Source organism: Lactuca serriola, chromosome 4, assembly GCF_051521515.1.
Source record: "Lactuca serriola cultivar US96UC23 chromosome 4, Lser_US96UC23_V15, whole genome shotgun sequence".
NCBI lineage: Eukaryota > Viridiplantae > Streptophyta > Magnoliopsida > Asterales > Asteraceae > Lactuca > Lactuca serriola.
The window spans coordinates 299,269,004-299,293,915 of NC_136411.1; the positions used below are offsets into that span (position 1 = coordinate 299,269,004).

General features: G+C 32.9%; 2 protein-coding genes and 1 long non-coding RNA gene across 3 annotated transcripts; 1 reads left to right on the plus strand and 2 right to left on the minus strand.

Moving 5' to 3' along the window:
- Nucleotides 1–9,037: 9,037 nt before the first annotated feature.
- LOC145099460 (uncharacterized) lies at nucleotides 9,038–10,136 on the minus strand. The gene is made up of 3 exons (XM_079037033.1): nucleotides 9,651–10,136; nucleotides 9,116–9,582; nucleotides 9,038–9,044 (listed from the first exon to the last, which is right to left on the minus strand). Exons 1-3 carry the CDS (start codon nucleotides 10,134–10,136, stop codon nucleotides 9,038–9,040), a joined length of 960 nt encoding a protein of 319 aa, XP_078893159.1.
- A 1,966-nt stretch (nucleotides 10,137–12,102) lies between these two features.
- LOC145097191 (uncharacterized) lies at nucleotides 12,103–15,300 on the plus strand. The gene is made up of 2 exons (XR_013704269.1): nucleotides 12,103–14,252; nucleotides 14,357–15,300. It is a non-coding gene; the product is annotated as an uncharacterized LOC145097191 (long non-coding RNA).
- A 5,483-nt stretch (nucleotides 15,301–20,783) lies between these two features.
- Nucleotides 20,784–24,406, minus strand: LOC145097192 (protein S-acyltransferase 10-like). Its single transcript, XM_079034714.1, has 11 exons — nucleotides 24,143–24,406; nucleotides 23,961–24,075; nucleotides 23,517–23,591; nucleotides 23,358–23,426; nucleotides 23,066–23,203; nucleotides 22,769–22,802; nucleotides 22,545–22,654; nucleotides 22,358–22,444; nucleotides 22,149–22,232; nucleotides 21,961–22,026; nucleotides 20,784–21,092 (listed from the first exon to the last, which is right to left on the minus strand). The coding sequence occupies exons 1-11, from the start codon at nucleotides 24,234–24,236 to the stop codon at nucleotides 20,915–20,917; spliced, it is 1,050 nt and encodes a 349-aa protein (XP_078890840.1). The 5' UTR covers nucleotides 24,237–24,406; the 3' UTR covers nucleotides 20,784–20,914.
- Between the last annotated feature and the right edge of the window lie 506 nt (nucleotides 24,407–24,912).

Below are 24,912 nucleotides of genomic sequence, written 5' to 3' on the forward strand. Positions count from 1 at the left end.
TTAACCACTTCAACAATTCATAACTCCTCTTCTTAACTCTCAGAATGTACTTAGAGGATGAATTGTGATAAGGTCTCAAAATCATTAAGATGATCTTAAAACATGATACTAAAAGGACTCTCCCATCTTTTCAGATTTTAGAAACTTTTATCCTTCTGCCTAATTTGATTCTTCTTATTCGTTCTGTCATACATTGAAAATTTTTCCAATGCTTCAGAATTATACTTAAGCTTGTAAGTATAATCATATTTACTAAACCTTAGTAAATCATGACGAATAGTTTTATCCATCTTTTGTAGTGGACTTTGACAAGTGCACAAGAAAGTGTACTTGATCCCTTAGTCCTTCTCTTGACTCACACATCCATGTGAACAAGCAGTTAGTCTTAATTTTCCAATGCTCGAAAGTTCTCATTCATCATACTATACAACTTGCATGATTCCAAGTTTCTATCCAACTGAAACTTGGGTGATGAGAATCTTTCCTTATTTGGTAAATTTAGATACTACCACAAATAAAAGACTCAAATTCATATTTCCAATATTGCTATCAATGGAATCATATAAACAACATCTTTTTTTCCAAATGCCATTGTCAGGATATTTTTTTAAAATAAATAAAATTAAAAACTTTTCTTTTATTTTAAAACTTTGCGGAAAAACTAGTCCTTACAATGCAGATGTATATGAAAACTTGTTGTCATCTATTCCTAAGCAATCTATCATAACTCTTAAGCACGTGCTCAAAATTCTGATCACCGAACCATGCGATCGAAATCCATCTTCGCGATCAGAATCAGCATATACTTCCTTTAAGTTTCTTTACTTTTCTTTGATTCTTAAAACATCAACATGTGACCCAGCCACATCATGTAATAAGAATCTCCAAGTAGGAACTTAATAGAGTTAGACCGTGGACTTTACCTGAAATAAAGTCAAACGTATTGACTTTATCATCCTTTGGGTAAGTTTGGCAGCTTCATAACCAAAGCCCCATCCTTTGGCAATAGAAATATATGGATCCTTAGGTAATAGTACATGGGACTATCTCAGACTTATCCTTTCTCTTTACCATTTGGTCAACCAAGTTTACTATGGCCAATCCCTTTCCATTGGGAAGAGAATGCATTTCTGGATTTCCTGTGTCACTATTGTCCCTGTCCATAAAGTTTTGGGAAGTTGATCTCCTAATCAAATTTGCTTTACTAGTACACTAAATCATTTCTGATTTAGCAGAACCAAGCAAATAGATAGGATCATTAAGGGTCTTGTCATAGTCTATCTTATAAGAGTCCCAAAGGAACTCACTATGTGACTTAGAAAGGGATTGAACCACTAACTTTCTCAAGACTTTGACACCCAACTCTCCCGGCTTGTCAGCATGTGACTTCATCTCCAAGATGTGATCACACCTAGACCTTGCCTTGCCAATAGGGCTTGAGTGACCTTGAACTTGTGGGTTAGGGAGAATAATTGGAGGAGGTGGAGGAAGTGAGGTTCCAAAATATTTGGGAAGATCATAGATCTCTGAACTTGACATCTTTTGGGAGATATTCAAGATAGTTGATTTAAAGTCCTTAATATAACACCCAATATGAAACATTAAGGCTAGGACCCAACAAACTATTTTATAACTTAGAAGAGGGATGTCGTAATCCAAGCTATAAAATATTTGAAGGTAGGTGAATGACGATTCACCAATTTCCACCAAGATAAACGAAATGTATTATTAGGTTTCAATTGGATTTGAAACTCCTAGATCTTTGAGATTCATTGAACTGTTCAATGGCATGTTTCAATCTCGAGTGTGCCCTTCGGGTTTTGTGACTAGGATGTCGAGGATCACAAAACAAGGTGTGAAGTAACCATGCAAATTACTTGGTACCCTTAAGTGTTTACCCCTCAATCGATGTGCCGGTTAACCACACACACTCCATCGATACTATGATAAACATTAAGTTACCCTTTGCCTACCTTGTTAAATATGAGTTAGTGTGCCGGTTAACCACACACGCTCCACTAACCGACTTGAACAAAGTGCAAAGTGTAATTTCATGGATTAGCACCTTATTCACATTTTCCTAAGTAACTAATATTGGGTATTATTAAGAGTTTAGTTACTTAGTATTTATCATTAATACTTTTAATGAAGGGAGAATTATAGTCCTATCAAACCCGTTCGGCTAACGACCCTCCACCAGTCAAGGAAGCGGTGGGTGAGAGTGGACACCCATTAAACTGCCATTTTATAGGCAGTAACCTTATACCCCCCTTATAGACCGGCTTCGTGAATGAGCCCTACTAACGGTAAGACTGACTTTACTCTTATACATGTATATAAATATTATTAACTTATAATATTATAAAGTATAAGGGTTGAATTTTAACTCTTTAAAATTCTAAGGGCTTAACTTGGAATTAAAGTATTCATAAAAAAAACTTTTCAAATTCCAAAACTTGAGGGCAAGTTTTGAAACTATTCAAAACTCTTGGATTTTCATAACTTATGAGTTTTAATTAAAGTATTAAAACTTTTAATGAAGAGACTCTTGTACATCCATAACTTGAGGACAACTTATGGAGCCATAAAAACTATTTATAAGAAAAGACTCTTCATTTTTTTATAACCTAAGGCATTTTTATGAGTTTTTAAGATTCATAAATGTGACTTTTCATATAACTTGAGGACAAGTTACAAAAACACATTTTATGAACAACTTTTAGATTAATTTGGATTGAAAACATCTAACACATATTTTTCATTAATCTAAAAAATAACTCATAGAACAAGGAAACATAAAACTTTTGGTAATCCATAACTTATGGAGTTAAATGTTTGTTTTATGATGAAACTTTTCATGTTCCATAACTTAAGAATAAGTTATGGAATTCTTTAAAACATTAACACCAAATTTTGTAACTCCGTAAAAACTTTGAATCAATTTTTTTTAAACCTTTTCATATCCATAACTTATGGAGGTTTCAAAAAACTCTTTAGATCAAACTTTTAAAACTAATAAAATAATCATATCATTTTATCCTTTACTAAATTTGACATAATTCAACTCATATAGCAAATGATTCAAATTTTACAAATAATTAGTTTTTCACAAAAAAAAAAGTAATTATCTTAAAATTTGACAAACGTCATGTTTTTTTCCTTTTTTTCAACTTTGAAAATAAAACATTTGTATCAATATAACAGAAAACAACCCATGGCTTTGTTACCACTGATGGGTTTTGAGCATTCTAACACTCTTATGGTGTACATGCAACCCTATAAACCTTGGATCTATGTTTTCTCTATTATACATGCAAATAAGAACTTTCTAAGGCTTAAATCCTAACTAGCATATTATGAAGTTCTTATACTACAAAGTACTAGTTAGATGACATACCTTTTGATGTAGCTTGATGTCTTCAAGCTTTAAGAGCTTAGCCCTAATAGTGTGGAAACCTCAAGTGGAATCACAAATCACCAAAACACCTTGGAAGACTTTAGAGAATATGAATACTTGGTTGTCTCTAATGAAATCGGCTAGCCCTCTTAGTGTAACCACACTAGTGCCAATTTCACCAACCAATGACATCTTTATATAGTGTGGAGGATTAGGGTTAAACCCTAATACCTATGACCTTTCATTTCCTAGGATCCATGGGTTAAACACTCCATGGACTATCCATGAAAGCTTAGCCCAACCTAAATGAACTTGGTCCATTCCATATATATAAGAGTCCATATTTAATTAGTTCATTTTGATCACTTAATTAATTCTAAATTAAGTCTTGATCAATACTAATTAAATAATCTGATTCCATATTAATATATTAGAACTTATAATATATTAATATATATCATAAATATACTATTCTCAAAAGACTATCCATATAAATTGTGTCGGTGAAGTGCAACCCAAATGGAACATGCCGGGTCGGGTCAAGTACATACCAAATATAGTTATGGACTTAGAAATTAATCCAACATTCTTGATCTCCAAATTGTTGACTAATTTTTCGATTTCGGGGTCTAGCGAGTAGAGCTTCAACTTCTTGGCTAATTTTGCACAATCAAACCCCTTGCTCAAAACCATCTCCAACATGTCATCATCACACAACTCGAACAATTCTTGAGTTAATGGTTCGACAACATCTATAAAGCACAAAGATGAAACATCACTAGGATACCTCATAGCATCATAAATGTTAAAACTTATTGTTTCACCATCAAATTCCATTGTTAAGCTTCCCGCATACACATCAATCTTTGTTCTAGTCGTCTTCAAGAATGGTCTCCCAAGTAAGATTATACCCTATTTTGAGGATACTTGTTCATCTAGGTCAATCACATAGAAATCCGCCGGGAAGACCAATTGGTTTACTTGCACTAGGACATCTTCCAAAACACCTCTAGGAAAGACACTTGATTTGTCCGCAAGAGATATTATGACACCGGTTTCACTTAAGGGTCCGAAATTCAATGATTCATACACCGAGTAGGGCATGACATTGATAGAGGCACCAAGATCAAGCATAGCACTACTAAAATTGACATCTCCAATCTTGCAAGGAACCATGAACATTCCGGGATCTTTGCACTTGGGTGGAAGCTTCCTTTGTAAAACCGCGGATGCATTTCGTTCATTGAGATTTTCTCATTTCCTTTGAACTTTCTCTTGTTGGTGCAAAGCTCCTTCAAGAATTTTGCATATCTCGGAATTTGCTTGATTGCATCAAGTAAAGGAATTTTTACTTCCACCTTTCGGAAGGTGTCCAAGATCTCTTTCTCCTCCATATTCTTCTTTGATGTTGCAAGTCCGGAGGGGAACGGTGGGTGAGTGGCTATTGGTGTCACTACAGGGGTAGTCTTCTTAGGGGCTCCGGCTTGTGCATCGTTCTTGATTATAGGTTCTTCAACGGGAATGATCTCTATTTCTTCCTCTTCTTCCCTTGGCTTCTTCTTTGAACTACTTTCTCCGGTTTGTTTGCCACTTCTCAAGGTCACCACATTGACATTTGGGTTCTTTTCGGTTTGAGAAGGGAGTTTACCACAGAATTCCAACTTGCTTATGGATGTAACTATATCTCCCATTTGTGCTTCAAGGTTGGAGATACTGGTCCTTGTCTCTTTTTGGAATTATTGGGTAGTAGTGGCTAGGGAGTTGACAATGTCTTCAAGAGACATTCCGGAGCTACTTGCTTGACATTGAGGAGGTTGTTGATGATGATGTGGAGGGTGCGGTTTGGGTTGATAGTGTGGTTGTTGATGTTGGTATTGAGGTTGTGGTGGCGGATAGGATGGTCTAACTAATGCATTTTGAGGCAATGGTCTTGGGTTGTAGCTCATGTTGGGATTTGGCTTCCAACTTGAATTGTAAGCATTTTGGTAACCGGATGGTTTGTTGTGGTAGTTTTGGAACTCTCCCGTAGCATTCACATGCTCTGCATCTTCTTGAAGAATGGGGCACATATCCGTAGGATGTCCTATTGTTGCACATACTCCACAAACCATCACTTGTGGAGCTTGTCCCAAGGCTAGCTTTTGAACAACGAAGGTTAAGTCTTTGATTTGAGACTCTAGGTTTGATGATCCCACTTCATTGACTTTGTGTTGTGTATCTCTTTTCATGTCTTGGTGTGGGCCAAAGTGTTAGGAATTCGCGGCTATGGTGTTGAAAAGTTGTCTTGTTTGTTGTGGAGTTTTACTAAAGACATCACCTTCACTTGAGGCATCAACTAGTCTTCTCTCCATTGGCAACAATCCCTCATAAAAGTGTTGAATGAGGAGTTATTATGGAATTTGATGTTGTGGGCAACTATAGCACAAATTGTTGAACCTCTCCCAATAATCATGAAAAGTCTCATTTTGACCTTGGCGGATTCCACAAATCTCATTTCTAAGACTTGAGACTCTTGAAGCGGGATAGAATTTATCAAGAAAAGCTCTTGACATGTCGGTACATGAGTTGATTGACCCCGGTGGAAGATAGAATAACCAATCTTTTGCTCCATCGGCCAATGAAAAAGGGAATGCCCTTAGCTTGATTTGGTCATCGGTTGACCGTTGTGGCATCATACTAATGCAAATAATGTGGAACATCTTCAAGTGATTATGCGAGTCTTCATTCTCCAATCCATGAAAAATTGGGAGGTGATGGACTAAACTTGACTTCAATTCCAAACCTCCTTCCAAAACCGGGTAATTGATACCGGTTAGAGTTTGTGTAACATCGGTCTCCATCATTTGCGTCAAGGTTCTTTCGGGAACTTCTCATCAGTCTGCCATTGCAATTGGTTAAATAATGGGTGGATTTTGTTGTAGGGGTGGTGTTTCGGGAATTTCTTGGCTAGGGTCGGGACTAGAATCGGGTTCTATATCACTTGATGAAGCGGGTTCAACTTCCGGATCCCCGTGAGGATTAGAAGTTTGACCACGTTCAATTCGCTTTTACTTCGCCAAATGTCTTGCTTATTTTTCGATTTCTGGGTTGTAAATCAAGTCACTTATAAGCAGAGATCTAGGCATAGAGAAACAAATTGATTAAAAATAAACCAATCCCCGACAACGGCGCCAAATTTTGGTGGTTGTCGAGGCCAACAAAATTAATAACCCTAGATCTTTTACACTAAAATAGTGTATAGTGGTAAAGGGATCGTATCCACGGAGATTGGTTCAATTTAAATCTTTATGTAAATCTCTTTGTAAAATACTTGCAAAATAAAATTAAAAGTAAAAAAAGGGGGGGGATGTTTAGTTCTTTCGATTGTTTGACAAAACTCAAAGTTAGCTAGAATAAAAATATAACAAGTAAACAAGTAAAAGATTGGATTAAATTCAAAGAAGTGGAATTGGTTGATTTTGGGGTACACCTCATGGATGATATGATTGACTTATCATTAGACTTAATGGAATAATACTTGTGAATTGGTTTAACATGGCTATAGCAATTCATAAGCACAAATTGCCTCAACTCTTCTTAGAAATTAAAATGGTTAGAGGAACTCTTAACACATTTCCTTAATTGAAGTCACAAAATCAATGAAGCATTAAATCTTGTGAAAATCAATTAGCTTTAAGTTGTAAGAGTTACCAAGTCCAAAAGATAATCAAATGCTTACATTATCATTATGGAGGAAACATTTCCATGGTCTAAATGAAATGAAAACAAACATATAAACCATTTGTTGCTTACTAATTTGAAGGTCAATTACTTAACCAAGAAATTAGTCAACAAATACAAGCATTCATTCATCCAAGCTCATGATCAAAGATAAATAAACACAACAAGATGTTTAACTAGAAAACATTCCCATAAACTTCAAACACAATGTAATGATAAGTCTTCAAAGCAAATAATCATCCATGGGTTAAACTCTAATCAACCAAATGAAAGTTTAGCCAAGCATGGCCAAAGTAAAAGAAAAACAATAAAGTTTAATGGTGCCAAACATTGTCTTAGATTCAAGATGAAAGGAAATTACACTAATCTTCCAAAAATTCTTCAAATCTTCCAAGGCTCCTTAGAGAGAATATGGAGTATGTTCTTTAAGTGATCCCCCCCCCCCAAAAAAAATGCCTCCAATCTCCAGCAAAAGGGAGCTGATTTCCGGATTCTAAAAGGTACCAAAAGTCACCCACCAAACTTCCACAAATAGAGTCAACAAGTCAAACCCAGAATCAGCTAGAACAATTCACGCAGACCGCGTATAAGTCCACACGGACCGCGTGGGTCACGCTGAATGTGAGACTTGGGCCATTAATCATGTATTCTAGCCCAATCTTCAATTCTTCAAATTTAGCCCACAATCATAACTCTTTAGAGCCCATTTGTACCATGCCAAAGCCTTCTAATGATTTACCCAATACTCCTTAAATTTTCTTGTAGCTCGATTCCCGTCGTCTCATCAATCTTTGCTCACAAATTAGGTCCAAATGATTTCTTCTTTATGCAAGCACCAAGCCCAATCGCACCACTTCAAGTCCACAAGCAAATCACATGCATCCATAGGTCATGCATCCTTCTAAGCCTCCAATAACAAATAGTCTTCGGTAAATCCTGCAATTAAGTTCAAAAGACTAGAAAGCACCCGGTAAAGGAGAAAATGACAAAAAGAGAAAATATGCATGAAGATTGACTAAAATGAGATGGTTTTAACTAAAAACAAACTATGAAAAGAAGTAATAAAAACGAAACTATCAGTAAACAACTAGTAGGGGTAATATAGTAATTTAGTTCAAAAGATTACCCCACACCACATCAAAATATATATCACATGCATTACCCCACTACATCAAAACCTAATTAATCTATGGTCACAGGTTTGTCTTGGCCACATCCAGTTCCATCCTAGACTTTAACATTTTCCTGAAGACCCATTTCTGTGATTCTTTCTGAAAACTTTCTTACCCTACCAGCATCATTCAAAGGAACCTTCTTCATAGGACTTCTCTTCACAGGAGCCTTCTTCACATGAGCTTTCTTCACAGGTGTTCTCTTGACAGGAGCTAGAGTTGAATGACTTGGACCTACTGTGCTTGAATCTGGAGTTGAATGACTTGGACTTGCTGTGCTTGGAGCTGGAGTTGGCTTACTTGGGCATGTAGCTTTGTTGTGGCCAATTTGGTGGCAAATGGTACATCTTAGAGGAATGCCTGGCCTTGACACAGTATGCCTTGTGTGCCCATTTAGCTTTCTTTCTGCCTGATCTCTTTTCCTTTTGACACATGGCCCGCCAGGTAACCTCATCTTTAATGGAGGCAAAATAGTATGAAGTCCTTCAACATGTGGCCACTCAGAACTATCATTGAGTGGATGGATGTTATACTCATAGCTACTAAGGAAAGAGGCTTTAGTATAAGAGTTTGATACAAAAGCCTCCACATCTAGGTTCAATGATGAAATTGTTGATATGGCATGTACACATGGAATGCCTGTGAGTTGCTAGCTTCTGCATCCACATGCCCTCTGATTCAGATCAACAGCATACCTCTCATTTCCTGAGAACACTTCAAATTCTTTGTAGCCACTCATATAAGGTACCTAAAATCTGTCAATATACAAGAAGATAGCCAGTTACCATTATAAAACCAATGTATACGTAATGAAATAGTTACTAACCTTTGCAATTCTTTCAAATCCTCTATTTCCCTTCTGATACTTGGGCATATGTCCAAATCCCAACTCAAACCATTTTGCTTCTGCATCCATAACCTCTGCATTACCCAACATCTTATGTCCTCCAACATTGTTATCAATGGTTTCCTTCTAGCATCAAGTACAGCAGAATTGAAACTTTCAGAAACTCCATTCTCTACTGCATCATAGTCCATACCCTCTCTAAAAAAATCCTTTGACCAACACCTTGGATCCTTGTCTGTGAGATATTCATAAGCCCTACTTTCCAAGGACTTAATCTCATTCATTGCTGCTTCAAACTTTGGTACAGTTGTTGCATTCACAACCCTCCAAAATGGTTTAAAGTATTGTTCTCCTTTAAATTTTTTGTGGAAATTAGCTAGAATGTGTCTAGCACATAATCTATGCTCCACATCAGGAAGTCTGTCCTTCACAGCTTTAAATAATCCCTTATTCAAACAATAAAATGATTAGTTAATTAAATGATCAAAACAGTTAAAGTTAATTGAATGATTACCTTGTGGCCATTTGAGAGGATTTTAATGCCATGACCATTTCCCCCTCCAATGTCATCCATTAGGTTGTCCAAAAACCATTTCCATGTCCTTTTGTTCTCAACATTGACTACTGCCCAAGCTAAGGGATAGATGTTATTATTAACATCTCTACCCATTGCTGATAGGAGCTCCCCTCTACAAACACCCTTAAGAAAGCAACCATCAACCCCAATTACATTTCTGCATCCATCTAACCACCCATATACGACACCTTTAAATCTAACATAAAACCTATCAAACACTACAGTATTATCAGGTTGTGGCTCCAAGAACACCTCAACATGTGAACCTGGATTAGCCCTTCTGATTTCAGCTACATAATCCCACAATTTGGCATAATGTTCTTTCAAACTTCCCTCAACTTCAGACAATGCTAACTTTTTTGCATTCCTACACTGCCTAACACTCACATTAATGTTGTATCTCTTAGATACTAGGGCTTTCATTTTCCTCAAACTTAGTTTAGGAATCTCCAAAACATCATTCACAAATTGTTTTCCTATTCACTTATATGTTACAATTGAACCAAGTTTGAATGCCCTAGAACACTAGTGCTCTGTTATAAGAGACTTAATCTAAAAAGTGTGTTCCTCTTTCATCCAGGAAGCATACAATCTAAAAGGGCATATGGGATTATTTCCTTTAGAATACCTAACTAGCAACCTAGTCTTGTCATTATTTTCATACCACAGATCATAACCATTTGCTACAGCATAGCAACTAAGAGAGTATTTAAGTTCAGCAGTAGTAGAGTATTTCATACCTAATCGAGGCTTCATCTGATTCCATTCTTGAGTATGATCATGTCTTGGGTAGATAGGTCGTATTGCATTATGATCTTCTTCAACCAAGTCATCATTCTGTATTGGACAAAGTTTGTTGAGGAATGGATCATTGAAATTTCTTTTGAGAGATATAACTTCATTGTCCTCTACATGTTCAGCTTTCAGACCATTTTCTAAAATGGAGTCGACATCATCAATAGAAACCAAATCTTCATCTTCAAGGTCTGCTTCTTCCTCCTGAATCCAATCAAACAAAGGTTCATCATGATGATCCACATACAAATCGAATCTCTTCTTTTCATTCATATCTTCAAGAAACTCGTTAAAATCGCAGTCATTCTGAATAGCATGTAATCCCTTCGACAACCTCACTTCATGTGGACAGTAATACACATCTCTGCATCTTCTGTTAGTAAGCTTTTCAAGAAAGGGGATGAAATCATGGAAGTTCATCTTCTTCACAACCGTGTCAGGTACCGAGGCTTTTACTCCATCAAAATACATCAATGGGGTAGGTGTAAACAGCCCTTGATAGTGTACATCAACGATTGTATCTGCATCTTCTACCATTGTTGATGGTAATTGTGAATCAAGAAGTTTGAGGGATTATCGGCTGAGTGAATGGAGGAATGGCTTATTAAATGAGCCCTAATTGTTGTTTCAATGTGGTGTAATTTAACAATATCCATGTATGATGACACTTGGTTAATTTATTTCAAGATAATAAAATCAAAATCTTATATGACCGGTATATCGGGTATACCAGGTCAAAAGGATTGCACAATTACAAAAAATCGAATATAAGGGCTTAGTTTACAATAAAAAAGAATAAGGACTAAATGTGTACATTTCAAAAAGTAACTTACCCTCTCAAGTCATTTTCCCTTATAGAATTTGATCGTTATCTCTTAAGTCGAAAGAATGATGATCAACATTGTGAAGTTTCAAATTTATCAAGAAAATGGTTCCAATGTTAAAAGGAAGGCTCAGTGAGGTCAGCGAGATTGATGACCAATCACATCATATCCCTTGCAATTAGGAAAACATATATTTGCTTTCCATTCACCAAGAATTGACAGCCAGCAATATTATTTCTTCCATATTTAGATCATTGTAATTTTGTATAAATTGTTGTTTCTTTTCCTCATCGTAATATACTTTGAAAACGAATAATACAAAAACAACCATTTCCTATCAATTCTTCTCTGTTTTTTTTATCATGGTATCAAAGCAGGATTTCTCATCATCTACCCCATAGACTACTCAAAACTCGATCCCAACTAAGTCGCCATGTCCGGAGACGGCAACTTAGAACCCAATTTATCATTACAGCTTGCCAATCTGTTAAAGAATGGCATCAATCCCCAATATCAGAATCCAATGCTATCTGTAAGCTCCAAATAAACCTCAAACTCAATAAGCCAAAACTATGCTTTATGGACTCGGATGATTCGATTTGCCATAGGCGGAAAATCTAAGGCCCTATTATCTCACTTGACCTTTGATCCTCCAAGCCAAGACAAAGAATCTTACGAGCAATGAGAACAAAAAGATCTAATTGTGTTCTCATGGCTCATCCATAAATATTGAACCTACTATTGCAGGTACCCTAACAGAGTACCCCACTGCAAAAATGTTATGGGATGCTTTAGTGGTCACATATAGTAGTGGCAAAGACAAACTTCAAACCTTCAACCTCCATGTCAAGGCTAATGACATCAAGCAAAATGACAGCACGCTGGAAGAATTTTTGGATTACGCTCCAAGGTGTGTGGGGAGAAATCGACAAGATTGATCCTAACCCCATGAAATGTCCAGATGATATCAAGACTTATGCAAGAATCAGGCCAGAGCAAAAACTTTTTCAATTCTGAAATGCCCTCGATCGAAAATACAAATCAATCAAAGGGAGATCCTTCGATTGGAACCATTGCCTTCAGCGGAGGCAGCTTATGCTACCATCTGTAAGGAAGCCGCTCACCAGAATATTCTTATGAAACTTGTGTATTAGCCAAAAGTCTTCGAAAATCTTTCAAACCAAATAACACAAGAGTTGACCTACCATTCTCATTGATTCACTCGGATGTGTGGGGCCCCGCTCCAATCATTGGGCGACAAAACTTTCGTTTTTTGTTATATTTGTTGATGACTGCACCCGCATGACTTGGGTTTATTTATTAAAAAATAAATCTGAAGTTTTTGACAAATTTAGCATTTTTTACAACATGATTCAAACTCAATTTTAGAAAAACATTCAGATTTTTAGATCTGACAACGGAGGAGAATTTGTCAACTCTGAAATGAAATCTTTTTTCCAAACCAAGGGTATCATTCATCAAACCACATGCCCTCATACTCCAGAACAAAATGGTGTCGCGGAACGAAAGAACCACATCCTGCTAGAAATAACTTGAGCCCTTCTCATAGAATCACAAGCTCCAAAGTTTTTTGGCCAGAAGTCCTTGTTACTATTGTATAGCTTATCAACCGGCTTCCACCCAAATCCTAAAATCTAAAACCCCTCTTCAAACCCTCACTGAATACACTAAACTCCCATCTGTTCTTACCCTTGAACCACAAATATTTGGGTGTAATGTATTCGTCCATATACCTAAAGCCAACAGATCTCTAATTTGACCCTTGTGCTGAGAGATGTGTCTTTGTTGGGTATGGAATAATTCAAAAGGGGTACCGGTGTTATAATCCAAAAACCTGACACATGTTCACTACAATGAACTGTGATTTTCTTGAAACTGAGTATTATTATGCCTCCCAACACAATGGTCAGGGGGAGATAGAATGTATTGACACGCTGAATTGGTTGAGATATGCTACATATGAAGAAGGAAGAAGCCATAGTCTACAAAATGAGACTCCTCTTCCCACACAACCATCTAACATCAGTGCCACCCAAGCATCTACTCCTGACCTGATACCCGAGGTAAGTAACACTCACCCTAGTCACCCTGATCTTTCTAAGACTCTTAACACATCAGGACAAAGTGAGAATGGACAGGAACGAGAACATACATCAATTGAACATGCAGAGGAACAAGAACATGCGGAGGAACAAGAACATGTGGAGGAACAAGAGATCGTTGAGACACCAACAAAAGGGTATGTGCTGCCACCAAGATCAAATCGGGGAGTTCCAGCAAAACGATATTCACCAGAAAAGGATTCTAGAGGGCGCAGATACCCAGTGGCTAACATAGACAAAGGAAATCTATCCAAAGGAGCCAAGGCCTTTGTTTCGTCTTTGTATTCCAATGAAATACCAACTACCACAGAACAATCCTTAAAGTCAAAACAATGGAGAGATACAATGGAAGAAGAAATGAAAGCTCTTACAAAAAATAACACCTGGGAAAATCAAGCCTTGCCACCAGGGAAGAAACTTGTCGGGTATTGGTGGGTGTTTACAATTAAATACAAACCCGATGGTACAGTTGAAAGATACAAGGCGAGGTTGGTAGCTAAAGGCTATACACAAACTTACGGTATTAACTACTCTGAAACCTTCTCTCTAGTTGCAAAGATCAATACAATTAGGGTTCTTTTTTCAGTAGCAGCAAATAAAGGATGACCCCTACACCAGTTTGATGTGAAGAATGCTTTCCTACACAAAAAGCTAAAAGAGGAAGTTTATATGGAAGCGCCACATGGATTTACAGACAGGTTTAGAGAGAGTGAGGTATGCCTTCTAAAGAAACCCCTTTATGGATTAAAACAATCCTCGAGAGCATGGTTCGGGAAGTTCACCATAGCCATGAAAAGGTATGGATTTAAGCAAAGTAACTCAGACCATACATTGTTTCTTAAACGGAGAGGCAATCTCATAACATGTTTAATAATCTATGTGGATGATATGATTATCACAGGAGATGACAAAGAAGAAATTACCAAACTCAGGAAGAGATTGATCAAAGAATTTGAAATGAAAGACCTTGGGGAACTCAAATACTTCCTTGGGATTGAAGTCTTGAGATCAAAACAGGGGATCTTCATGTGTCAAAATAAGTATGTCTTGGATTTACTTACAGAAAATTGTATGATTGATTGTAAACCAGTTGACACTCTGATGATTGTGAATCATAAGCTCTACATGGAGGAGAAAGCAGAGCCGGCTGAGAAAGAAAGATACCAACGAATGGTAGGAAAACTGATATACCTCTCACACACCCGACCCGACATAGCGTATGTTGTGGGAGTTGTAAGTCAGTTTATCCAGCAACCCTAGAAGGCTCACATGGAAGCAGTCTTAAGAATTATAAGATATCTCAAGGGAACAGCCGGACATGGAGTCTTGTTTCAGTCAAATGGTCATCTTGAAACGCTACTATACACCGATGCAGATTGGGCTAGCGATAAAGGTGACCGAAGATCCACCTCAGAGTACTTTAGTCGGTGGGAATCTTGTTACATGGAGAAGTAAGAAATAAAAGGTGGTGGCTCTTTCAAGTGCAGAAGCAGAATTTTGAGGAATTACAAGGGGATTAACCGAAGTTTTATAGGTACGAAAGCTTCTAACAAAAGTAGGATATCCACCACAAGAAACTAGCAAAATTATGAGTGACAACAAGGCAGTCATCCAAATTTTAGAGAATCCAGTTCATCATGATCAAACGAAGCACATAGAAGTAGATCGACACTTCATCAAAGAGAAGTTGGAAGCAAAGGTCATCACACTCCCGTTTGTTCGATCAGAGGACCAACTTGCTGATATCTTGACAAAATTTGTTAATGAAAAAAATGTAAATGAATGTCTGGGAAAGTTGAATTTTGGAAATCTCATTATTCAACTTGAGGGGAGTGTTAAAAGGAAGGCTCAATGAGGTCAGCGAGATTGATGACCAATCACATCATATCCCTTGCAATTAGGAGAACGTGTGTATATATATATATATATATATATATATATATATATATATATATATATATATATATATATATATATATATATATATGCTTTCCATTCACCAAGAATTGACAGGCAACAATAGTATTTCTTCCATATTTAGATCATTGTAATTTTGTATAAATTGTGGTTTCTTTTCCTCATCGTAATATACTTTGAAAACGAATAATACAAAAACAACCAGTTCCTATTAATTCTTCTCTGTTTTTTATCATCAAACTTTGTAAATATTTTTCTAATATATATCTTTTAATTATTATATTGGGATTGATAATTGGAAATAATCTTCTAATAAAATATGGTTGTGTATTTTATGATACTATGTTCTATTATCAATAAAGTGACATGTAAATACAAACATAAAAACAAATTATAAATATCCCTTAAAAATTTTGTTTATTTTGGTTCCAAACTCATAATTGGTTCCATTTTAGACTATTTATTGATTTTCAGACTATGCGGTTCTATAACCCAGGTAACCATAAACCATAACCGGGAACCATTTACATATAGATGGTCCGATTATTGGTTATTGGAAACTGCAATTTTGGTTTCAATTAAATCACTTCGATTCAGTCAGATTTTGGAAACAAACATGTACCCTTAGGGCAAGGTAGATGATGGGGAGCGAGGGGGAATGGAATGTATGGTGTCAAGACCTCCCATGGGGCCTACACCCATGAGGGTATTTTTATAAAGTTTTCACATTTAAGGTAATGACTTATCTCCGTTTAGTTTTCTTGGATGGAGGCAAAGGAGAGGATAGGGAACTCCGTCCCCAATACCTCATGGGGTCCCAAAATAATTACATTATTTTTACTTTTTTTTCAGTTATAAATAAAAATTTGGCGACATAGATTTACTATAATGTAATATGTGTTGTATTTAAATAATTAATATGATATGTGTGCCCGCACAAAACGGTCGGAATAAATAGTTTTTCTGGCAAATAAATTTATTATGTAGAAATAATATTATATTTTATTATTATTTATTATGTAATAAAAAAATTATCATTTTTAAATAAAATATTTTGTATTTAGTCCTTATATTTATATTGTTTGTTTATACATTTGACGTAAACTAATTAATATCGGTGTCTAATTTAAAAATATAAATTAATTTATATACATCAATTTAATATTTTAAAATTATTATTTTACTTTAAATTGAATTTCTTAATAATATTCCATAATTTAAGTTTTCGAATTTTTAACAAGTATTAATGATTTATTTGTACAAAAAGTTTTTTAACTTATCTCTCTTAAAATTCAATATATTACTATATGTTTTATAATTTAGTAGGAGATATAATGTTTAACAATATAAATAAGGGTAAAATAGAGTAAACAATGCTAAAACTTAAAAGGGTTATAATTTGTAAACCATACTATGCATAAATTTTTATTGTAAATAGACTCTTTCAATTTAATTTTTATCGTGCCCAATTCAAAAATATATATATAATTAAGTAACAAAATGAGCTGACCAAAGTATTTACCATGGTTTGATGAATTAAACTGTGAAGTATGTTATGTTACCATTAAAATATTTATGTTTATGAAAATCACATGTATTTATATTTATATGTATAGATTAGGCTAACGATATTCACACAATCAATACACATCAAGAATCAAGATAGTGTTAACAAAATAAATTAATCATTAGTGATTCATCATAAATTGAAAACAACATGGTAAAAAGTTGGAAAATCTGCATAAAAGTCACATTATTTTAGGAAAAGTAACGATTAAGTCCAAACTTTTTTTTCTGAAAAAAAAATTCCAAGAAATCGAAAAATTTCTTCATTTTCCCAAAACATTGAGATTTTTTTTATAGATTTTCTCAAAATTTGTATATAATATATAAAAGTATTTTTTTAAATATTTTTACGTATTTATGTATTTTTTAAGTTTTTAAAGTTTTTTATATAGTTTTTTTTATGTATTTTAAATGTATAAATGTATTTTTCTTACATATTTATATGAGTTTTTAAATATTTTGGTATTTTTCACATATCTATTTATTTTTTATTATGTATATATATATATATATATAATGTATTTATGTTTTTTTAAGTTTTGTATATAGTTTGTATGTTTTTTAAGTATTTTAAATGTATAAATATATTTTTTATGTATTTATATAATTTTTTTATGTTCTTTTGTGTATTTTGGTAAATTTTTCACATATTTATGTATTTTTAAAACTTTTTATATAGTTTTTTTTACATAATTTTATGAATTTTAAATGTATAGGCATATTTTTTTTACATATTTATATGCAATTTTTAAGTATTTTTATGTATTTTCATATTTTTTATGCGTATTTATATATTTTTTTTACTTCAAGTTTCATTGTAAACTAACTATTAGACCTTGTGAATGAATAAAAAATACTAGAGTACTTGAAAAAAAAAATCAAAGATGAACATTAGTAGTCAACACCATTTTTGCTAGTAAAATTTTTCATTTTTTCTTGAATTCAGTTTGTAGATGAACAAAGTTTATGAATATCTTTATCGTTAATAATAAAGAGTATTCGTAAACTTTATTCATCAACAAACTGAAGTCTATATATATATATATATATATATATATATATATATATATATATATATATATATATATATATATATATATAGATATATATATATATATATATATATATAAGAATTTACCTGCAAAAATAGCGTTAATTGCTAATGATTGTCTTTGAAAAATGTTTTTTTTAAGTACTAGAGTGTTTTTTTTCCTTCATTATAAGGTCTAATAATTAGCTTATAGTGAAACTATAAATAAAAATACATAAATATGTATAAACAATATTCCAAAATACTTAAAAATATGTAAAAAAATACTTTTAAAAAATAATAAATACGTGAAAAATATATCAAAACACATAAAAGTATGTAAAAATACTTAAAAATTCATATAAATACATAAAAATATGTTTATACATTTAAAATACATAAAACAACATAAAAAATTATATAAAAAAACATTTTTTAAAAAATACATAAATACATAAAAAAAAATATATAGAAATACATAAAAAAAATACTTAAACAGACATAAATACATAAAAATGCGTTTATATAGTATATATAAATTTTGAGGAAATATCCAAAAAAATCTCATTGTTTTTCGAAAATTAATGATTTGGCCTCCTGAACATGTCAAAAAGGTTAAAGTGGAGAAATTTGCCGGTTTGTTGGGATTTTCTAGTAAAAAAATTTAATTTTGGGATTTAATCAATATTTTTTCCAAAATAATGGGACTTTTCTGAAAAATTCTCTATGGAAAATTAGGTTTATTAGTATAGTTATTAATCAGTAAGTTTAGCAGTTTCTAATAAAAATCATTTTCAAGTATTTGATCGAACAAATAATAGATTGAGCTCAAAATACGGAGCTCTGACTTGGTTACGTTATTATAATAAAAGATCAACTATTAACGTAAATATTTTTTCAATATGATCGTGGAGGTGTTTACAAAAGTAAAAAATATCCACAAAAAATACTGGTAGCACAAAAATAATTTGTCTATTCGAATTGAAAGACAATTATTATTTGGTAGATAATTGTTGGTCCTTAAAAGTGATTTGTGAAATGCATAATCATGACTCTGTCGTATATTTAGAACGTCATCTATATCCGAAGTGTTTTTCTAAAAGTGAAACCAACGAAAGATTTTATAAAAGAAATATGAAACCACAAGATATATCATTTAGATTAAAATATCAAAATATAGAAAATGTATCTACACTTCCAACAATATATAATGCAAGCCTTAAAAAAAATGGAAAAACTCAAATGCAGTGGTTATCTTTGTTTATCATGGGTCGTACAGATCCATACTAATAAATGAAAATCTTTTTGTCATATGTCATATTTTTGACACATGTAATTTTATGATTAATTGTTAGAAATTAATTTTCACTTGTCATTTTGTGGTAATTTTTTATTTTCTTAATTAACTATCTAATTTTTAGGTTATAAAAAAGTAACTAATGTGTCATTATTTTGTTTCCTTGTATTTTCAAATTTTAATATGTTTCCTTCGATATATATAACTCAAAATTGGCATGTTTCTTTTAATGTTCATTGTCATTTTAGGTAAAATGGTCTATATAGAAAAAATAATCAAACTTTATTGCTTTTTATTGACAAATAAAAAAAAGTTATATTGTCAAAATATAATTATTTTTTGTAGTTTGTTTTATTAGTATAAATTAAATTATTTATTTATTCTTTATTTTGTTTGTATGTATTTGAAATTTTGTTTTAAAAAATAATTAATGTTTATATTTTAATATTTAATATTTTCTTTAAAAAAACTTAATGTTTATATATTCATATATAAATTTTTTTAATCGACCCGTGTACTACACGGGTTTCACACCTAATACATCAACAAATAAGCTTCAAGATTTATTTTTTACTCCTTGAATATAATTAAAGATGCGGTATTCATTCCCACATGTAAATTCTATGGACGTGACATACAAAACAAACATGTAAATCAATATTAGCCTGGTGGTTAAATCAATAAATCACAATTGCACAATGGAAAAGACGATGATATAATAAAAGCACACCGTGTTTCCAAGTACTTTCCCCCGGTTATCCTCTAAGACTATCTCCAATCCATTTTTATTTTTTCCTTATAAATTGAGTAAAAAATGGAATAAATAGTGTTTCATCTCCAACCTTACTTCAATTTCTATCCCATTTTTTACTCCAAAAAATATATTCCTAGCCTATTTCATTTTTATAACTTATATATATTGTCAAATACACCCCTCTACTAATTAAACTCTATATTTATAATTAATTAATATAAATTAGTATATAACATGATATTATAAATATTAAATATTACATTTAAATTATAATTAGTAGATAAAATAAATTAGAAATGTATTAAAATAAAAATGAGAGAGACTAAAATTAACAACCAAACTTCACCTCCATTTTTAGAGATATGAATAATATTCCCCCATATATGGGGGAATACTATTCATATCTCCAAAAATGAAGATGAAAATAAAATAGGGTTAGAAGAAGAATGGAGGAAGAAATAGAAGAAAAAAAATAAAGTTTGAGGATGGGTTGAAGATGCCTTAAGTAAACAAAACAAAATATAATAATTTAATCAATTGAGAAAATAAATTAAATGGTTAAAATACAAGTGTTTTTCTATATTTTTCACTATAAGATATAATGAGATTTATTTCATCTTGTTCCATAAGTAAACCTTACATAAATGCATTTCCACAACACATTAGGTACACCTAGAATAACAACATACTTTATCTCAATTATCACTTTAAGCAAAATACTTTCCTAACCAAAAATTATATCACAAACATATTACAACTAATCAAATCCAAATATAACGCCGCTACATTTCACTTCCTTTCTCAATCAAACAAAAACAAACATTATCAAATGATCAATACTACAAACTTGTATTCTTTTGAAAATTTTGCTACATGCACACAAGTAACAACACTTTCAACAACAACATCTACATTTGATAACATCAAAACACGTATATGGCACCGATTTTTGCTCTAGCTCAAGTGCATTTGGTAGTTGTTCCATTGCATATACACTTGTTCTTGCACAACAAAAGTTGTATAAATTTCGACATGCACCTTTACTAAATGGATATACTCTTTCGGGAATCGCTCTACATTTTAATTCATAAAATTGTCAGATTTTGTTTCCTTTTGACTTAATGGAATCAATGTTGATTTGACATGATTCAGAAAGAACGAATTAATAAAGCTAGAGGAAATGAAGTTTCACCCATTAAGACTGTGTTTGGCGCGCTACAGCTAGCTGATAAGCTAGCTTATTTTTCAAGCTTTTTTAAGGCTATGTTTGGCGTACTAGCTGAAAGCTAGCTGATAGCTGAAAAGCTAACTGATAAAAAATGATGTTTGGTAAAACTAGCTGAAAAGCTAACTGAAACATATAAAATTACATAAAATGACATTTAAGAGTATTTGTTTCTATAATTAATTAAGGGGCATATTTGAAAATTTTTAAAAAAGCTCCTAAAAAGCTTGTCTATATAGCTTTTCAAAACGCTAGCTTATAAGCTACTTTTTGGCTTGCCAAACACGACAACATAAAAAAGCTCAAAAAATACGCGCCAAACAAAACCTAAGTTGTCATGTTTGACAAGCCAAAAAATAGTTTATAAGCTAGCTTTTTTAAAAAGCTACTTAGAGTAGCTTTCTAGAAGCTTTTTTTAAATTTTCCAAATATACCCCTTAATTAATTATAGAAACACATTCTTTTAAATGTCCTTTTACGTCATTTTATATCTTTCAGCTAGTTTTACCAAACACCATATTTTTATCGACTAACTTTTCAGCTATCAACTAGCTTTTTATTTAATAGATAGCTTTAGCTATCAGCTAGCTAGCTTTTCAGGTAGTAAGCGAAACATAGCCTAAGTCCTAACCTTTTCACAACTTTGCCCCCATTTTTCACTTTACCAAATAATAATAATATTAATATTAATAATAATAATAATTTAATGGACTAACCTCATATATGGTATACGCCTTCGTCTCACCAACTCATATGTGGTTTGATTTGTCACTACTAGATAACTAAAAAGATCAAAAAAAAAAAACAAATTAGTTTTTTTTTTATTATTTCCAATGATGGAGGGTATTCTCGTCTTTTGTTGCTATTTCTTTTCTTGCATTAAGCTTTGAAGAGATTAACTCACCTATGGAATAGAAGGAGAAGGAGAAGGAATATCAATGCAATTGACAAGATAGACAACAGTATAATCATGATCACATCTACCAACCTGAAATTTTAAAAAAAAATGAACATAAAACATTGAACAACATAAATCTATATTTTTTAGGAGAATTTTTTTTTTCATCTACTTTTTTTAAGAAGTAAATGTGGTTAAATAAAAGGAAAACATACCAAGCCTTTTCTATGTGAGTTTGTAAGTACTTAATATACAAAACACCTGTCCAAATACTTAAGGCTGTTTCTTCAAGAATATACCACCTGTCAATTATATAAACCCAAAAATAAATAATTGTAAAAAAATAAATGAAAGTATGTTGCTATTTCTTGCTTTAAACATGTAAAAACTAGAATTACAGACCAAAATCTACAGTGGTTGCCTTGGCCAATACATGTTCCTAGCCAAACACAATGATGATCAAATTGAAGAACACATCTGTCACAATCATGGCAATGTTTTGCTCTTGGAGGCTGCAATAAAGTTACAATTTTTTTTCAAGAATTTTATTTTAGTCAACAATTGAAGTTTCATTAAAAAAAAAACAATTAGGTTATATGAAATTAAGATGCAAAAAAGAGAGATACCTGCACAACACTACAGTATGAACATGTGTAAGTCCTGAAATAAACAGAAGAAGTTAGTAATTGGTTCACTTACTAATTTTGGTTGAGGGACTAAATTGGAAATTTCCATGTTTTCTGCTTTTAGATCATTAGAAAAAGAACAAACTTTTCTTTTAAGCAGATGAGGAATGGATGAGAGAATAAGCTTTCTAGGGCTTTTTGAATATGAGAATGAGAAGGGCATTCACGTCTTTTGCACAAAAAGAAATGCATGACAACATGAATTAGATAAGAATTCAGATTCTTAATTTCATATACCTGACAGATGTTCCAGGTGGATACATTTCCATCACCATTTTTGTCCAATTCATCGGATTATTCCCTAAAAGATTTTCTCCAAATTGGTTGTTGTCAATAGTCACAACTACACTCCCATTTTTGCTTGAAGCAGGTTGTCTTTGCTTGATCATTTAACATCATCAATAAACAAAGAAAGATACCACAATTAGATATTGTCAATTTGTCATGCATTCATAATTCAACAATTCAATGAAATTACTTTGCTGTTTCTTGAATCTAACCATTCCTTAAAGTTGGAATAAGTGCTTACTTTGAGATTTCTGATGCTCTTAATGAGGCTTCTGTTTTAGCATATTCTCTCATTGCATCAAGCACATACCTAAGCATGTGTATAATTGTTATACAGAAGGATAAGATTGTATAGTATTAATTATTAAATACATAATACTATAAGTTTATCATCACATACCCTGGAGAAGAACCAGATGTAAAGAAATACTGAACTAATGTAACAACAAGCAACAACATATACATGGATGTATACCTGTAGAAAAGAGGTTTGAGTTAAGGTGAGTTGTTAATAACATGAAGAATTTTGAAACAAGTGATGAGAAAGGAAAGAAGGAATGTTGAGAATGTTAAGCTTTTAAGCATCTATACATGAGTTATGCCCTTAATTACTTCCCAAATTTAGCGAATCTTTCAAATTCTAATGAAACAAACATGTACATAAAGTTATACACAAAGGAAATCAGTTAGCCCCTAATTATCAAATACAATCTTCACAAAATCAGTAACAACAATTTTGGTTTTCGAAGCCCTAAACAGCTGAAATCATATGCAAAATACCAAATGACCCTTACTTAGGTTATAGTATAAAAGTGTGTACCCCAGTGAATCCGTCTCTGCTTACCAAGGCTGTTGTTTTGATTTCTCTATCAAATCTTCATCCAGTATGAAAAGGAAACCAACGAAGATTACATGAAGCATCACCAACGCCAGTTTCATACACAACGTAGATCTTCTAACTGCGATCAGAATTACCACAAATCAAATTTGAAGAGTTGAATGTATGACAGAAGGTATGAGTATTACCGGGATCGGAGAGACAGGGGAAGATGTTGAAGCATCGGTCGGAGAAACGATCCGATGTGTCACGAGAGAGAACGCAACAACCCATGATCGTCATTCGAGTAAATGACCTGAAACAAAAACCCCCCAAAGAGCTTTTAGCTGAGCTTATGATTATTGCATATCAGGAACACTGCAGCAGCGTTTTGGAGCAGCTCGGAATAAGAGGAGAGTTTAGGATAATCGAAAAGCAGTCGATGACGCAGGTCAAGATTGGGGAGGAGTAGGGTCGGGTGGGGTGGAATGGGTAGGTAGGGATGGATGGGGCAGGTTTACTAATTGGATAATTGTAATTTTAGTCCCCTCTTTGGGAATTATTATTAAATAATATATTTTGTTAATGATTTGTCTTATTATATTTTGTAAAATTATGGATTAGTTCTTATTTTTTAGAAATTTATAAATTATTGTGAATAAAGATTTTGCATGGTATATAATTAAGCACAAGTGTTTTTATACTGGTCACACATAATCACACAAACGAAAATGTAAGTTGAATGTAAAATAGTTTTTGGCCTAAACAAAAAACATAACCACATAAACATGTTATTTTTACATTTAATCAAAGTAGGTTGTTTGTTTTGTTAAAGCAAGATAAAAACTCTAAAATATTAAAATATAAATATAGTGCATTTTCATGCTCAAAATCATAGTAGCTGATTGCAAACCTAAAAAATAATAAAGTACATTGTCCTTTTCAAAAAAAATATACCATCTTACTGAAAACCAAACAT